The sequence below is a fragment of the Bos indicus x Bos taurus genome, chromosome 8 (genome assembly GCF_003369695.1).
Source record: "Bos indicus x Bos taurus breed Angus x Brahman F1 hybrid chromosome 8, Bos_hybrid_MaternalHap_v2.0, whole genome shotgun sequence".
Lineage (NCBI taxonomy): Eukaryota > Metazoa > Chordata > Mammalia > Artiodactyla > Bovidae > Bos > Bos indicus x Bos taurus.
This window is the reverse complement of record NC_040083.1, coordinates 42339969-42358107: the sequence shown is the minus strand read 5'-3', so window position 1 is coordinate 42358107 and position 18139 is coordinate 42339969. Positions and strand designations below refer to the sequence as shown.

Sequence of the window (18139 nt, the reverse complement as noted above, 5' to 3'; positions counted from 1 at the left end):
ATAGGATTTTACTCTAGGGGGGAGAAATCTTGAACCAAATAGTCACAGTGCACTTTGCATGACTAAACCGTTACATTACAAAATAAGGGCTATGTCATACTTTTAATAACACTACCATATAGGAACAGTTTTAATGTTGAGTCAAGCACCTACATTCATCCGAGTCTAAAATAATAGGCCCCTGATTTAAAATCTCCTAACATTCTTTCACACTTCATAAAACAAAATAAAATTCTCTCAGCAAACGCTGACCTATTCATCCAGCCAAAGTACTGTATTTCAAGGAAAATGGGAAGGAGAGGTCTCAAACCCACCAAGCGCCAGCAGTTTGCTGTCTGCAACCGTAACTGGTCTTAAATGTGGGCTGGGGGCGAAGAGACTACGGACGGGAGAGAATAAGATTTATTATCTACCTTAAATCAAAAGCAGATCCCATGCTTTAACTACCCCCTATCTCCCGCCCGCCCCCACGAGGTTGTTTTCTCTTTTTTTTTAGGTATATATCTTACGGGAAGACGATAGGTGAGGGAAGGTTAAAGTGCTGTGTCTGGTCCACAGAGTCAACACAGGGGTTAGGGCAGGTTTGTTTATTTATAAAGCGTTCAGCCTCTCAGCTGTTTTTCCCTCATTGGCATTTGGAAGCTTGCAGTCCTTTAGAAGAGAGACAGATTTGGCAGGAATGTTCTTTGTGCCCTCCTTCCTTTTTACGGGGGAGAAAAGAAACAGATTTATAATTACAGCCTTGGGTGGGGGGCGGGGTGGGGGAGAAAAAGTTTCGGGCAGCACGTCGATGCCTGTTTTTTTTTTTTTTTTTCATGGTCAACACTGTGCTACAAACAGCTTGGGTGCCACTTGGAGCCTTCCCCCCGTCCCCTCCCTTTACCTCTGCAGGCTCGCTCTGGCAGGCAGAGGCACAGTGAAATTCCAGCACCTTCTTCCCATACCCCTAAACTACTACGCGCTATTACTACGGCTGTCCTCCCTTTCACTTAGCCTCCTCCGCTTCCCAGCCTCCCGTGAGGAGGCCGGCAGGGGCCCCGGAAGACTGCCGGGGAAGGATAACGGGCGCCCAACTCCCTCCATCAGGGCTTGGGGCTTTCAGCGTCCTGCGCAGTTTTTCTGCTCCAGGCACAAACACGGCCAGGGAGCCGGCGCCTTGCAGACACACACAGATCCACGCATACTGTAGAGCTGTCTCGATCCACATTCTTGCACACCGCCCCCTCCTCCCTCCCAGAGCTCCGGGAGTCGCCGAGCGGGGCGAGTGACAGGCGCTTCCCGCCAACCCGCGCCCGGGCGGGCAGGGAGGAGCGGCTCGCTGGACCAACTGCGGCGCGTCTTCCGGCGCCCGCGGAGGCGGTGAGGGTGGGACGCGGGGCGGAGCCGGAGTTTAGGAAGAGGAGGGGATGGCTGTCATCAATGAAGTCATATTCATAATCTAGTCCTCTCTCCCTCTGTTTCTGTACTCTGGGTGACTCAGAGAGGGAAGAGATTCAGCCAGCACACTCCTCGCGAGCAAGGTAAATATAACTTACAACTCCTTTCTCCTCTTTCCCCTCCCTCTGGCCTCCGGGCTGCAGCCGCCGCACAAACCCCTCCGGCACCGCGCCGCCTTCGCCGGGGATTATTCATTATTAACCTAATTATTATTTATTGTGCATGCACGGAGACCAAAACAAACAGGCGGGCCAACCGCAGCAGCAACAACAACAAAAAAAGCCCGCCTCCTACCCCGCGGGCCTCAGGTGGAATGCTCTTAACGACAGCTCCTGGGCGGCAGTGGAAGAAACGCGAAAGTTTCATCCGAAGCTTGCTGTTCTAATAATAATAGTAATAATTACTACTTCGAGGAGGCAAGGGGAGGAAAATCCCAACAAACCACAGCCTTGACCCTAGGTAGGCAATCAGTGATGCGCTGCCAACGAAGGTTGCAACACACACACACACACACACACACGCACGCACTCGGCAAGGTTGCAATCCCCTCATTCCCTTAAAAACGGGTTGGGGGGAGGAGGTGGCAGGAGGACCGGGAAGAGTATGGAAACGCTACGGTTCTATTAGAGCAGTCCTCCCGGGAAGAGTTGGAAGGGGAGCGGGAGGAGAGGGCGAGGAGCCCGGGCTGACGGCTGGGCGCCAACGAAAGCGGCTGCCACCAGCTTCCCCAGGACTTGTTTAAAGGGCTCCGGGTGCGGAGACAAGAGCTGGTCGCGGTGGGAGAAGCCGGAGCTGGCTCGCCGAGGCGGTGGCAGCCACCGCCGCGGGGCCGCTGCGTGCGGGATCGGAGGCATCCCCTCCACTTTGCGAGCAGGGATGGGTAAGCTGACCCCGTAGGCAGGCCTTTAGGCAAAGGGGCTGCCGGGGGTCTGCACCCGGGGCACTGCGGACGACCCTGCCCCTGGTACCTGGTGGCCGCGCGGGCTCGGGTGTTGAAGTTCGGGGTGTCCAGCCCCGGCCACACTGCTGGGAGGGAGGAAAGGAGGGAGGAGGTCCTGAAGAAGGAGGTCGGAGGTGCTCATTGGGCTGTTATCCTGCCCTCCGCCTTCTCGGGTTTGTTTTCTTTTGCTCTGCATCTTTCTCTAGCTTGGGCTGCCGGAACCTCGGGCGTGGGTCGCCGGCGATCATCCGGATGCTAGGGGAGCACCCGGGCCCGGGAGAGTCACGGTGGCTGCGGGCCGGGGAGGCCATGATCCGGATAATCCTCTCTGCCTGACTGTCACAAACAGGACCCGCGCACACACTGTGCTGTGGCGTTCGCTGTAGAAGGGAAGGGCTGGCGCGGGGTAGGGGGTGGGGGGCGAATGGGGAGGCTGGTGAGGGCAGGAGGCGGGGAGACCGGGAGGGAGCCTGCCCCCAGAGATGACACGCACCGCTTCCTTCTTGTTCCCTGCTTTCGAGTTTGCTTTATTCCCATCCCAACCTGGCTTAGTCCCTCCTCTGCTTCCCCCTCCATCTCGCCGTGTTCCCTCCTCCCGGTTGCGTTGCAAAACACGGCCATGCCATCTGCAAAGGTGTCGCGATGCACTTCCCCAAATAACCAGTCCGGCGCGCCAGCCCGTAGTCACCCTCTGTCTGCGGGCGCACACCAAGTGGGGCGCCCTGGGTGCCCTACACCAGGCCTCGCAGCCTGGGCGCAGTTGCACCGCGCGGGGCGGGGCGCAGCAGTGCGGGCTCCAGGGGGACAACCGCTCCTGGGTCCCGACACTTGGACCGGTTTCCGGCACACGCGGGGAAATTGCCTCCCGCCAGTGTCTGCGCACTCGCCTCCGCCTCCACCGCCTGGATTGCATTATTATTTTTATCCTGGTTGCAGTTTGCAGCCGATCCTGGTGAGCCCGGGGCTGGCCGGACTGCTGGTAGGGGGGGTGGTGGGGGTGGCGGGTGGAGGGAAGTTGGACGTGGATCAGGCAGGAAAAAAAAAGTTTGGCAGGGAGACTAAGGAAGGAGGGAGGGTGGGAGGGGGCGGCGAGCTCCCGCAGCTCGCGTCTCGGCGCCCTCGGGGCCGGAGCGAGTGTGTCTGCGCGTGAGTGTGAGTGTGTGTTGTGCGCGCTGGGGCCGGTGCGTCGCGAGCAGCGGCGCGGGCAGCTGCTCCTGCTCGTGCCCTGCCCGGGAGCCGCGGGAGGACAAGGCGAGGTTTGGTGGTGGAGGAGTGGTGGGGGTGGCGTGTGCGTGTGGCTGTGAGTGTGCGCGCGCGAGCAGCGGAGAATCAGGAAGTCACAGCAGCGAAGCGCACACAGACATGTTTGATCGCCGTGACATGACGCGCGCGAGGGAGGAAGCGGCAGCGGCTGCGGGGGCCGGGCCGCGGGCTCCAGCGCCGGCCTAGGGCTTGGGCGGGGAGACCCGCTCCGGCCGCCGGCAGGGCCGCCACAGCAGGCTAGGCGAGCCCCGCGCCTCTTTTTGTTCCGTGTCCCCCAGGTAAGGAGCCTGAGCCGCCGCCGCCCGCCGGGTGCGGAGCTTTCCAGTTCTTTCCCTCCCGGCCCCCTCCGGTCTCCCGGTCAGGCTTTCTTGCAAAGTCAGGCGGGCGGGAGAAGCCGGCTCCCGGCCCTCCGATCGATCGCGTGGAAAACTTTCCAGCGGGAGGCACCGCGAGGGGAAGAAGGCCTTGCTGGCTGCTGTCCCTTGTCAGTTCTTTCTCCTTCGGGTCCGGAGAGTGGAGTCGCTCTGCCCTGGGGCTGTTGCACATTCAAACTTCAGGCCTAAACGTGCCTCCAGCTTTCGCCGGATTTACTCCAGAAATTAAATATTCAAAGTCGTCCGCTTGGTCCTGCCAGGCGTTTGGGTTTTTGAAGAGCAGAAGGCAGGCATGGGAGTCGAGGGGGATGGGGGTATTGTGCAGAATCCATTCCTTCTTTAATGTCTGCAGCGGGTGTTATGTAATTTTAGTAGCACACGGGTGCAAAGCCCATACTGGGCTTCTCCCCTCCTTTGTTTATATAACTTTTGGGAGAGTTTTGCAAGGTCCACCCCCCCCCCCCCTTCCTTTTTCTTCTTTCCGTTCTCAACCTAATGGAGCTTGGTGCATTTGAAAAAGTAAAGCGACCTGGGTCAGTATATTATTGAGAGGTGCTATCCTTAATCTCCTGGTTATTATGCAGACTGTGTTCCTAACTGTGTGTGATGTTAGAGCATAAGGAAGACATCAAGGATACACATTTGTCTACTGCACTGAGTGGTTATTTTTAACGTCTCTGTAGCATCAGTAGCAGAGTTAAAATTTCAACTTCCATTTCAAAGGACTTTTTAATTTACACCTGGATGTGCCATGCTTGTTGGAAGAGACTGCTTATAGGCACAGAAAGATTGTTGTTTTCATTACTGAATGGAAGAAAAATTCTGTCTAAGCGTGTTAAGTAAGACTCAGAAACCTCTGAGAACTGTACTGAAACAAAAGCCATGCCCAGCGTTGGTTGTGTGTATATACTTGGCACATTCAAATGTTTCAGTATTATTTTATTTGCAAGACCACTGCTTCGGGCTTGTTTGCCTATGATAGATGTGCTAGGCTTCTAGCTTACCTCTAGCTTCCTGGTGAATTGTTAAGAGGTGTGGCAGGTTTGAATCCAAGTTGGTGAATTGTTATGCAAATAAAACACACTTTTCTCTTTTAGGAATCTAATTGTCCTTTTATTCTTCTAGACATTTTTTTTATTATTATTAAAGCTCCCTAACAACTTGAATGTTTGCTGGTGGGAAGAGATTTGGAGATACCATTAGGTACATAAGATATTTATGGATGTGACTTGAAGTAGAAAAGCAAACCTGTATACAGCCTCTCCTCTACCTTGTTAGGGGCATTAAAGAGAAAAGTCAGGTGAATAACATTGTAAAATAAATCAGAGGAGTTTGGGGTATCTGAACCCTTAAAAAATTGGCAGAGGTGAGAGGGTGCCTCCTTCCATGAAGCTTTTTTCTCCTGAGTGACATCAGTTACATCCCAATTCAGGGACTAGCTGCTCTGTGGGGTTTCACAGAAAATATTCACCACCAGAGTGTGTTCAAAGCAGCCTTAGATCTTTTCTTCTGTTCGTTTTTTTTAAGTGGTTTTTGAGCATTTCTCGTCAAGTTTCTTAAAAAGTGCTTTGACCAACACCTGAGGCTTGGAACTGACCAAAAAAACCCCCCAAAAACAAAAATGCCTTTGCCTCTGTTATACTGTTAATGTTTGGATTCTGTTTAAAATATTTCTGGCGCTATAACTAGAAAGGAACACTTTGGCAAAGAAATAATTATTTAAAACTTTTTTCTTTGATGAAGTTTAAGATAACATAAAAGCACATCTCATGCTTTTCTCAGAGATCATTGTGGTACCCTTTATATTCCTGTACTATTTTGACATTTCATTTTAAGGGCTTATTATGTGTTGAAACAAGACCATGAAAGGAAAGACTTTCATATATTATAAAAGTGGTGCCATCCTCCAGTGTTTTCATGTTGAGTTTTGTTTTTTTTTTTTTCCTTTAGAAGTCTTCCTTTGTAAACAAGGCCTTTGTCAAACTCTCCTAGGTCAGCAGCTTTTTGATACTCCAGAGAAATAATAAATCACTGCTTATGACATCTTGACATGGTGCCATGAGAAATGAATTGTCACAAATATAATGCTAAGGAGTGTTTCCCTACACTAGCATACTGAGATTGGTCAGACCTGATTTAGTCACCAAAAGTTTTGATTTTCACTGTTTCTGGTCAGGATGATTTTAGAGAAGTCAGGGACAATTTGTTGCTTAACACAAGTGGCCTTAGAAACTTTATACAAATGAGTCACTTTTCTCTTCTGAGTATTTCTGGTGAACAGATGAAAAAATTTCCCTAATGTGAAAAGCCAGCTTTCGGGAGCTGGTTCTGATTTTTTTCCTGTCCATTTTTTTCTATAAAAGAATGATTGCTCCTTTTTCTTAAACATATTCTGTAGGTGGTTTTGAACAATAGAGGATGCTGAATTTTCTGTCATCTTTGGAAGTGTTTGTTTATGGAATTTTAATCTCTAGCCAGTTAATAAAGTCATGGATCATTCTATGAGTAGTGAAAATAGAAAATACAGGTGGTGGTTAAGTTATTTGGTAGAGTATTTAGGAAGGCCTGGGGTATTTACTTTTTCTACATAGGAAGTCAGGACTATACCAGCGAATATAGAAGTCTTGAAACTTAGTTCTTCCAGAGCCATTATGAAGCATAGCATATTTATTTGCCTAAAAGATATTTATCACCAAGTTAAGTGGGATCTTGCAACCAGGGTTTGGAAAATTTTACAACTTTATTACTGTTTATTTTTACTTTTCCCCTTCATATTAATTTAGCCCTTTTCTTTGAAAATGTTTAGATATATTAGAAATTTTAAAGATACAGTCAAAGATACTTGAATACTTATACTTAGCAAAACATATAGCACAGCTGATGAAATTCAGGAGCTACATAGCTGAATTTTTTGACTGTTGGTTATGAACATTATTTAATTTTAATTATGAGAGAAAAAGTCATTAATTCATTCATTTAGAGTGATGCTTTAGATATGAAATACAGGATTTTTGACTGAAATATTAACATAAGTGGTGGCCTTCTGGACTTCATTATACATTATTATGTAACTGAAGCCTACTGTGAATTGTGATGTTTTATTAGATATAAGACTTTCAGAACATTCAGTTATCATCAGGAAATATGCCTGTAGAATTTTATACCTTTAAAAATAACACAGTATTCTATGTAGTGTTAGGTGTGTAAGCATCAGTCTTCCACCTATATATCATTTACCTCTCTGTAAGCACTAATATTTTAAAAATGTTTTAGAAACTGACCTAATTTAAATATGGGGTGACCCTTTTGTAGATCAATTAATGAAGTTGATAGAAGTTGAAATAAGTTTCAAAACTATTTAATAAGTCCCCTCTCCTTTTGTTATTTTGTTTAAACTGAATTCAGAATTGGGGGATTAAAATTACTTAAAAATAGAAAAAAAAAGCTCTGACCAGAAAGCACTGGGGTATGTTATTTTACAGGTGAACAGAAGTCCAAGGGAAATTCTATATCAGTTTATGTTAGAATTGTGTTTTCTTCTTTAGGATAACTGTATATTTCTTTATCTACTTGAGATTGTATTGTCCAGTGTTTATCATACTACCAGGAGTTAAGTCATTAAACTTGAAACTTGAATGTCCATGAGGAAAGCTGGGCAAGTAATAACATTGCAAATATTTGCAGTTGTTTGGCAGTTTTCTGTTGCGCTGTATTCCTACATGTACTAAAATGCTATTAAGCGAAGTCTATAATTCCATAAAAAATGAATGATCTGCAATTGAGAATTTATGTCTTTTAAAGAACGTGCCTGAACACGTATGCATAGTGAATTGTAAACCACACTGATCGCGTGATACAGGGAGAGATCTGGGTGAGCTCTCTTGAGTCCACAGGGCAGATATTCTTCGCGATGGGGTAAGATTGTGGCCAGAGCAGGCCAGGGGTGAGGGCCCTGGGAGCTGATCATCTGAGATCGGAAGAAAGTCCTGAGATCACAGGCACCGAGCCTAAAAAAAACTGTGAGAAGACCAGTGTACCAGTTTTGACCTGCTTGCCCAGAGCAAGAGGTTCCAGTTAGAAGAATTTTCAAAAGATAAAGTTGGAAAAGGTAGAAAGACTTGCTTTCCAGGGGAAAGCATGAATTTTTTATCCAGCATGGGTTGGAGTCTTCTCTCAGAAGTTTGGAGCATTGGAATTCATGAACAAAAAGTAGAGCTATCTAGCAGATTGTGAATGCAAGTCGAGGTTGGAAATTGAAGCCTTTAGAAGGATCTGCGTGATGATGTACATTTTTCTATGATAGCTCACAAAGTGTCTTCATATGGAATATTTTATTTGCTTCATATCAAAATTGAGGTTGTAGCTGGCTGCTGTTACACCAGTTTTGTAAAAGAGAATTTGAAATTCAGGGGTCAAATAAACTACTCTGTGATTTATTTTTTAATAGCATTAATTATTAACACTGTAAATGACCATTATTCATTTTAACTGCAATGAACTTGAAGGGTTTGTGCTTGAATTTTTGTTGCTGCTATGAAAGTCGGGCATATCAAAGCTAGTCTATCACATAACCGTTTCATTCAGCATATAATGGTCAAGTTTTACTGCTCAGTCAGCATACACCATGTCAACCAGAAGAAGTTTTTAAAATATATACGTGTTTAGTGTATAAATAAAATTATCTTAGCTAACAGAGAAGGAAGTGGCTATCATTGATTCTTATCGGCATCCCAGATTAGGTTGCCTTGCAAAGAGGCCTAACAGAACCTAGGGAGGATGGGTGTGTGTATACACAAATTAGATTTCAGGAGTGTCACGCTTTGCTACTAGCTCATTGGTTTGTCTGTTTGGTTTCTGACCAGCTGCCTAGCAGTTTGGGTTGAACTAAATTTGAGAAGTGATAGTTATCTGTGATTACCTGTGGACACAAGTTAGGGGGTTAGACAGGTGCTGTCTACCGGAGGGCTTTGTTGTTGAGGGGCTTCTAGTACTTTGAGTTTCCTCGTAAACACCCTGCTTAAAATAATCTTTCCTTTGTGAAAACATTGGCTGCCCTCACCGAAGAGATCATCGAATTGCATCACAGGTAGATGCTTCTGAGAAGGCAGCTCATGGTATGTCCAGGGTGGTAGAGTCAAGAGCCCAGCTCTTGTTGAAGCAGCGCCTGGGGCTCATGGGGCTGTAATTAGCCCTTGAAGTTGGTTGTTCTCTCTTGTCCTGCACGGATCTGCCTCGCGGGGCCCTTGCCAGGTCTGACTCTGGGCAAGGATGGTCCCAGGGCTTTTTATTCCAAGTAAGGGTGGCAGCTCACATCCTAATTTGTCCCCTTGACTCAACGATGAGGAGTTCACAGAAGCCCAGAAAACGCAGCACACTTTTCACCCAACCACTTTTTAAAACCTCCTCAACTTTGAATGGTAAACTGACATTGACTGCAGAAAGCTGTTTTCCGAGCTTCTTTAGAGTTTCGGGCCAGCCACGTAGAATACTCACTCTAAGCCCAGTGTGGTTTTTATCTGTGGCACAAATCATATCATGCACTGTTTAAAGTTGCACGTCTCAGGCCAAGAAGCACGAGGGCTTTGGGGATATTTCACCACCTATCCAGACAGCCTTGGCCTCTAAAAACGAAACTTCAGGTCGGTTTATTTCTTTTATCTTCCTCGCTATTTTTACCGACTGTCTGCTCACCCATCAAGAACAGCAGCCCTTGTGTTCCAGCTCCAGGGAAGTTGTTACTTCTTGTGGGGGGATTATCAATTCATTTGTAGAGAAAGCTACAGAGGAAACAAGAAATCCTTCAGGGTCGGGGGAGATGGTCTGAATCAGCAAACAGACATAAAAAGAACTCTTATCTTAACTCTCTCCTGAGCCTTATCATTCTCCGTAACAGCCAAAAAACTTTTAAAAGAGTGATTTTTAAGGTAGTGAACTGGGCCTAACTTTTATTTCTAATATTCCACCTTTGGCCCTTGCCCCTATGTCTTTCTGTAAACACAGCAGTGATAAAGGTCTGCTGGAGAGCCCACGTTCCCCCACGCTTCCTTATTGTGTTTGGCGAACAGTTATTTAAGAAGCATTGTCTAGTCAAGGTGGCTCAGTTTCCCCAAACTTTTTCTGTGACTAGAAAACCACAGTTTCTCGTAAACTCATGTTTATTATCTACTTCAAGCCCTCACTGAAACACCACCTTATCCATGAAGCCTCCCTTAATTCCCTTCTCTTGCCTCTGCCCTCTGAGATGTAAGTCTTCTATTCTGCCCGTGACTGCAATGGACACTCCAGCTCAACCCCTTCTGGTCTTGCAGAAGCTTGCATATTTGTTTGTTTGTTTTTTTCTCAATGCTATATATGGATAAGTCTTGTTTCCCCATCAGAATTGCTGAGCCTTGGGGTAAGCCCTCTGGTCATTCTTTTACATCCTTCATGCCTTGTGCCCAGGGAAAGAGTCAGGACATTTGAGAATAGATAAGTAAAACAGATCTTCTGGTTCTTTGATTAAATATCACCATCCTTTTAAGTTCATAACGTTGTCTCTGCCTCATATTCTCTCAGGGGCTTTTCTTCACTTCTCTGTCCCTTCGTACATTAACATACGATCACAGCCACACCCTAATCCCTTTGCGACACCTCCCATTGTTTCCATCTTTGTTTCTGCACCCTGCGCATTTTGCCCAACCTGAGTGACAGCTCTGCATGCTGGTGGACGGCCTGGCTTGCCTGATGTTGCCCTGACTTGGTAATGGGCCCGGAGTCAAGAGATAAAGTCACCCACAGATGTGACTTTGGGCAAGCTCTGTGGTCCCTTTGTGCTTTCCTCTTTTAAACGGGGACATAACAAGATGTATCCTCAAGTCAAGTCACTAAAATGATTCAGCCCATAGGGCTGTGTTGTTAAGTATTACTGCAGGCATAGGGGTCTTTCAGCTGACTGGAGTAAACCACAAAGGTAGAAGTTTTGTCTCTGGTTGTCTTGGTTGGACTGGTGACCCTTAAAATTCCATGAAGTTGAACTCCTTTTAATATGCAGATGGGTGTGCCCAGGGGCTTTCGGGCTTTCTGCAAAGGGGAGAGGAAGGAGGTTCGGGCAGAGGGAAGATGTCTGCGGTGGTTGGAGTTGTGGGAAGCACCAACGACTTTTATTTTTAAAAGCACACACTCCACGGTTGTAAAGGCAGGGTCAGGACGAAAAAAGACAGGGTGTACTGCTGAAAAATTCTTGGCTAAGAACACAGCGGCCTGGCCCTCAGGGAGTGCTGGTGTGAGGTAGAGGGAAGCGTTGCAGGGAGGATGGAGGCGGGGGTGGGGCTGGCAATGCCAGTGTTCAGTGTTCGGCCCTGTCTGTTTTACCTCCTCACACACACACATCTTCATTATGTTGGCCACGTAATTGTGGAACAGGTCGTTCTTTTTGGTGACTGTGTAAAACTCACCCCCTGCCCCTCCAACACCAGATAAAAATAGATTTTGAGTGTTAACTTTGTGGAGAGACCAAGAGCTCCTGCCCCATCAAGGTGACCAGAGCTGTAGCCTCTCCCCCATCCATCTGCCCCCAACCCCACCATCACCACCCCATCTACCTCACTTCATCAGTGCTTGGAAGAAAGAAGAAAAGGCTTTGGATTGCTGGGCAGAGGGGGCAGGAGGACGGGTGAGGGAGAAGATGGCTTGACCAGTCCTGGACTTTCAACCTTAACCACGGGGACTTAGTCATGACCTGCACCTCTGCTCAAGACTCGCCCCTCTTTGTAATCTACACCCCCAAGTTGTTTTACTCTATGAGAAAGTCTGATTAGGTCTTGGAGCTGTACAATGAAGTTGCCATCAGAAACGACGAGGAAGGAAAAGTAGGCCAGGACGGCACCCTCATCTCTGAAAGGTGCTCTTCTTTGGATGCATCTTTGGGGGATGGTGAGACAGCACGCATCCCAGGTCCTGCTGGGAGGGTCACTGATGAGTGCCCCCACACACAAGATTGGAGGAATCAGGAGATGCTGCAAGTCATGGATTGGCAGATGCAGGGAGCCTTAAGATGCTCCAATTCCAAGCTCCCAGGAAACTGAGAAGCCCCAGAAGAAAGGCGCTTTGCCCGGGACCCTGAGGGTTGGTAGTGGCCCTGAGATTGGCAGACAGGAACCCAAAGTCTCTGGGGTCCCAGTCAGAAGCCAGAGAGTCACAGTCAAGTTGCGCAGTAGTCCAGATCCCTTAGCTGGGCGGCATGAGGCACGTTGCTCATTTGTTAGACTATGCTGTTCCTCTGAGCTAACTTCTTGTGTGTGTGCTCATCTATGCTATTTCATGGACACATGCATTAAGGGCATGCTTCTAAAGATTCTCGACTTAAGAAAAAGTTTCCCATGCAACATGTTAACATTCCTCTATATGCCCATACTTTCCTACTTCCCGTCTCCTGTGTTTTCCCCTAAGAAGTTTTTGGTAGTTTCCTATAACAAAAAATGAGGAGCGTTTTTATGGGACTGTATACCATTCATTACAACCTTCTATGAGATTCCCAGGTGAAAATCATTATATATGCATAAAATCATTAGATATTAAAATATAAAACATGAAAAATGGAACTACCAGGCTGACAGCATTTGTATCTTCATTGTTCAAACTTGTGGTATCTTACCATCATAGCCACTGAAGCCAGTTTCAAGGTAAACCATAACAGGAAGTAAGCAATTTCCTTTTATTCACTAAAAAATAAAGGGGTTTATTAGTTTGCTGATATACATGAAAGAACATTTAAACTTGGAGTACCCCTGAATTGACGTCAGCTTCCTAAATTTAAAATGCTGACTGAACGTGTGTGTGTGTGTACGTGTGTGTGTATGTGAGGGGGTGGAATGCCAAAAAAAAAAGGTTACTTCTGCCTGCTTTGTTAATCACAAAGAAAAAATAATAACATTTGGCTCTCTAGTGAATTCAAGGCTATAATTCACCATCCAGGCTTCCCTGTTGTTTTAGAAACCACTTGAACTGGGTTCTCTTAGTCCCCTCTTGTATCAGCAAAACAGTTTGAGTGATCCCTTGCTCGAAATCATTCCAAAGCAGCCTTTCATCGCTTCCTGTTTTAGCCCTAATTCATTTATCAGATTGGCCCAGATCCTTGCCTCCGCTGTTAAGATTTCTTTGTTTGAGCATACCTTGAGCACTGATTGCTCTCCTAATTTTTTATTTTTTAATAATTGACTCTATTAATAGTTTGTCCATGCAATTTTGTCTACAGTTCATTCAGTTTTGTTTTTTTTACTCCACACTGGTTGAATGTGCTGGGGAAACAGGAGCAAGGAAGAGCAAGTCCTTGCCCTCATGGCCCTCACATTCTAGAGATTCCTCGAGAGGTGACGGTAGTTAGCTAAGAATGAAAGTAATGTGTGTGTGTGTGTGTTAGTTTTCCCTCTAACCTGTCATTTCTCTATGGACAGAGCCCTGCTGTGGGTGACCAAGCCCCTATGGTCTAATTTCAACCCTGCTACTTGTCAGTGGACACACAAATCCATTTAGGATTTTGTGAGTTCGGCATCAGAATTTTGTGCATACAGGTGTGTGCCCCAGGTGACATAATAAGTCATCATGACTGTCCTGGGGTCATTCTGGATCATGGAGACATCAGAATTCAGAAAACAGCTTATTTAGTCATTTTGGCTTATATCCAAGAGTCAGTCATACCCACCCCATGAGGCAGTTCCCCACTGGGGATGCCAGGAAATCTTGGCGCATAGGAGATGGTATAGTGCTTTGCTGGAGAACCGAAATTTCCACACCCCATCAACATGTGGAAATCGAGGAGTCGTAGATGACTTCTCTTGTGACTCTTGGACCCCACAGAGGGCTGGGATGAATCTCTGGCCTCAACTGTACATGTGATCTCGTATCCATTAACTGGTGGGAGGAGCACATCTTAGCCTGTCCCTCCTGTTCATTTCTGCTGCAGTGGAGGTGGCTGGGGTGGGGAGTAATGCTCAGGAAGAGTAACTGCTTGTTGTGCCAGACGCAGAGCTGTGGTTTTACGTGTACTATTGCATTTTAGTCTCCCTGCGTAATTGTATACGTGGATATTTGAAGCCATATTTGTCCAACTCCCATAACCTCTGCTTTTCCCATGATTGGCAATTCCCTTTCATTCTCAATTTATGGAATTGTACTTTCCCCGCCTTTTGACTATCTAGAATTCTCTGAGAAGTTTGAATGCCCATTGACTTATGCAAGTGGTTCTTGGTTGGGTACGTCTTTAGGAATTTTATATTTTAACGGCTTTGCGGGGGGAGGGGGTGGTGGTTAATGACTTGTAAGGTGCCCAAGTAATGGAGAGCATCTGTTGACTTCAGTAATAAATTTCAAGCTTGTTTATAATTCTGCTTATGTGTTAAATTTTAGTTTCTCCAGTGAGTCTTTTTTTTTTTTTTTCATCTTAGATGATTTATATCTTTCTGGAGAATCATTTAGAGTTGTTTTTTTCTTTTAAACAAGTGGTCTTCATAAAGAGGAGGGCAGATGGATATGGATATGGATATCATGCCCTCTGAAGCATCTGGACCAGACAGGGGAGTTCTGTTTGATGTTTGTTACAGAAATGGCACCACCAAATACTAACAACGGTTTTATTCTGATCTTAATATCATGTTTAAAATATCCCTTTCTCTTTTCTTCTTTCCAACTCAGTATCACTGTACCGACTGGCAGAGACAGGAGAAGTAGATGTCCACACCCACAGACCCTGGCGCGATGCCCCACCCGGGGCCTTCGCCAGGGCCGGGACCCTCTCCTGGACCCATTCTTGGGCCCAGTCCAGGACCCGGACCATCCCCCGGTTCCGTCCACAGTATGATGGGGCCAAGTCCGGGGCCTCCTAGTGTCTCACACCCTATGCCGTCGATGGGGTCTGCTGACTTCCCTCAGGAGGGCATGCATCAGATGCACAAGGTGAGTTCGTTCCCCTTCCCAGTCTTGTCTTCTGAGTCATGGATGGCTAATAATCCCTGATAACCAACACCCCCCCGCCCGCTTTTTTTCTACTGTGGTTAACAAGAGAATCAGCTAGGTTTTTTTCTTATCTTGTTCCTTATTAAAAACATACATTCTTAGGCTCTTTTATGGTTATAGATGTTACACCAGTCAGGAAGATTTGATCTTGGCTTTTAAAAAAGTGTTAGCTATAATATGCAGCTTTGACAGATTCTGTGGATTGGGGGTTGCAAGTGTTTTGATTTGGTGAAGAAGTAGGAGTTAAGTCTTACTTTTTCCCCCCAACTACGTCTGTTAAGTAACTTATACCATCTATGAGTAACATACTGAAAATTATTCTTCCCTGAAAAGATCCCATAGGTCCCAAGGAGGAAAAGGGAAAGTGAGTCTTTTCCTAAAGAATATTTTCAAAAAAGCCTTGACAGAAATAAAACAGTTTCTAGGGAATCCTTGAAAATGCACTTTGCTGTCTGCCTGTGAAGTAGCTTTCTTCTGGTTTTGGAAGAGGGCTCTGATTTTGTGGAGTCCAGGCCCAGTTGTTATTAAGGTTGTAATAATCTGCCATTTGTGAGATTCAGATTGTTGCTGTGGGGATGATCATAACGGTATGACTTTGGTATTATGGTTTTGTAGGAGAAGTGAAAAGGAGAGAATGGCCTTTTGAGAAAGCGAACAAAATCTTCTGTTGCGATTTGTGTTGAAGGGTAGGAGTAGCCATTGTGTGTTACCTGAAGGTTAGGCCTGATGAGATGCGGCCCTTTTACATCTTTTTTGGATGATATCACAAGTAGATAAGGTAGTGAGGATGCTTCTTGATGTTAAATAGGTGAATCGTGGAAGACACTGGTTTGAAACAGAAAGGTTACTGCAAAAAAGTACAAGTCTTTTCTTTAATTGGTAGAACTGGAGGTCAGTTTTAAAGTAAGGTGTTGCAGCCCGGGAAGGGAAGATCCATTTTTCACAAATGTTTGTTATTTGATGGTTTTCAAATAAAAAAATTAATACATGCTTATTTTGAAAAGTAAAACCATACTGATCTAAATAAGTGGTTCACCCCAGGTAATAGCTTATTGTACATACTTTTTTTCCTTAAATTTTAACTAAGACTGTATGATGTATTTTTAAATTAATTAATTTTAATTGGAAAATAATTACAATATTGTGATGGTTTTTGCCATACATCAACATGAGTCAGCTACGGGTATACGTGTGTATCCCCCCTCTGGAACCCGCCTTCTGCCTCCCTCCCCACCCTAGCCCTCTGGGTTGTCCCAGAGCACTGGTTTTAGGTGTCCTGCTTCATGCACCAAACTTGCACTGGTCATCTATTTTATATATGGTAATGTACACATTTTAATGGTATCCCCTCAAATCATCCCACCCTTGCCTTCTCTCGCTGAGTCCAGATGTCTGTTTTTTACATCTGTGTCTCCGCTCTGCACATAGGATTGTCAGTCCCATCTTTCTAGATTCCATGTGTGTGTGTTAATATACAGTATTTGTCTTTTTCTTTCTGACTTAACTTCACTCTGTATAATAGGCTCCAGGTTCATCCACCTTGTTAGAACTGACTCAAATGCGTTTCTTTTTGTAAAAAATATGGAACACTTTATGAATTTGTGTGCCATGCTAATCTTTGTATCATTCCAATTCTAGTATATGTGCTGCTGAAGTGAGCACTGTATATACGCTTTTTGCGCCTTACTTTTCTCCAGCTTCAATAAAAATACCATCTAAGCATAGATTTGCATATTCAGGTGATATATTTAATTTTTTTTTCTTTTACCATAATCGAATCATATCATCATTGTTAATTACTTTGAGACTTCTTTTTCATTTAACTATATCATGGATAGCCCTATAATATCTCCAATATCTCTCCCTGCTTTTTTGATTTCTTTTAAATACAGGTTTTTAGCTTGTCAGGTATGTAAATAAATGCTTATTTTCCATATCATATTTATTAGAAGACATATTGAATATATAGACATATCAAAGTCATTACATTGTCTTGTGTTCATATTGTATTAATTGGGGGATTATACTATAGACTGGATCTGTCAATTGCAATCCTTAGTACAGGTAGGTGAAATAATTTTGGGAGGGTTTAGGATGCTTTCACCTTTGAAATGAAAGATAAGATTTGAAGGAAATATTTAGCTCACCTTTATTATTATTTAAGCATTGAAAAGTTAAACATATTCATAAGTGTTAGGTCATTGTTATGTTCTTAATTGTTTTTATTTGTAATTATATCTTCTGATCCCTTCTGTTTTGTTCTCTAGCATCTTTGTCACGTTTTCTCCTCTTTTCTACCCCCATCGATGCTCTTTTTTTGTTTTGTTCTCGTTCTGCAAGTTTTGCATTTTCTCATCCTGCTTTTCTTCGGCCCGCAGACCCTCAGATAATTCCCTGGGTGAGGACATGGTGACGTGCCTGAAGTTCACACCTGCTGACCAGATGCTTCACTTTCTGAAAATCTTTTTATAGGCAGCTTTATTCCTTGTCTTTTCTCCTCCGTCTCCCTCTGAGCTTCAGCTTTTTGCTTTTCAACATTGCTGGAAATAAATAAACAAGTGGCCTAAATACATCTGCTGCTTTGCTTTGATTTCCTCTCTATTATTACTATTTAACAGACTGAGAGACACTCTTTATACCAAATTCTTCCCATTTTTCTTCTGAACATCCTCTTTATGGTAAATTTCTCCTCTTTTCAAGTGTGTGCTTTTGACTCTGCAGAAATTAACTTTCCTTTCTCCAAAACTGCAAACACTCATACTTTCTTGCTCAAAGTCATTTGGTTTCTATAAACTCCTGGAAATATTCCTTTCAGGCTGTTTTGAAAATTGCTATTCCAGTTTGAGGAGGAATAGACTTTTCCTTTCCCCAGCACGTGCTCCGTTGCCCAATTCTGGATTGGATTAGTGTCCATTCAGTGGCTGTTTCTTGTGGGTCTGTTGTGTACAAGGCCTCAAGCCCCCTTTCTAGCCCCTGTGTTCTTCTTTTCCAAACTCTGCCTTTCGCCCTTTTCCTTTCTTCCTCCGTCTGTAGTCCAGCTTCATCTACTTCATCCTGTTTCCCTTTCGGTACTTACCCCATTCACTGCTCTACCCTGTCTGTTTTTCTTTTCCCAACTGCCATGGAACTTTCTGGT

General features: G+C 45.1%; 1 protein-coding gene across 6 annotated transcripts in view; it reads left to right on the top strand.

Annotated features, from left to right (window-relative positions):
- The first annotated feature begins 1396 nt into the window (after positions 1–1396).
- SMARCA2 (SWI/SNF related, matrix associated, actin dependent regulator of chromatin, subfamily a, member 2) overlaps positions 1397–18139 on the top strand; it is a 179726-nt gene continuing 162983 nt past the window's right edge. The window contains exons 1-2 of one of the 6 annotated variants that reach the window (XM_027549380.1): positions 1397–1520; positions 14683–14943. In XM_027549380.1, coding sequence (XP_027405181.1) covers positions 14719–14943 — 225 coding nt within the window. In that variant the 5' untranslated portion in view covers positions 1397–1520; positions 14683–14718. Of the gene's footprint in view, positions 1521–2978; positions 3330–3654; positions 3919–14682; positions 14944–18139 lie in introns of those variants that run through there. The other 5 variants (XM_027549377.1, XM_027549381.1, XM_027549379.1 and 2 more) reach the window with 5 other exon arrangements.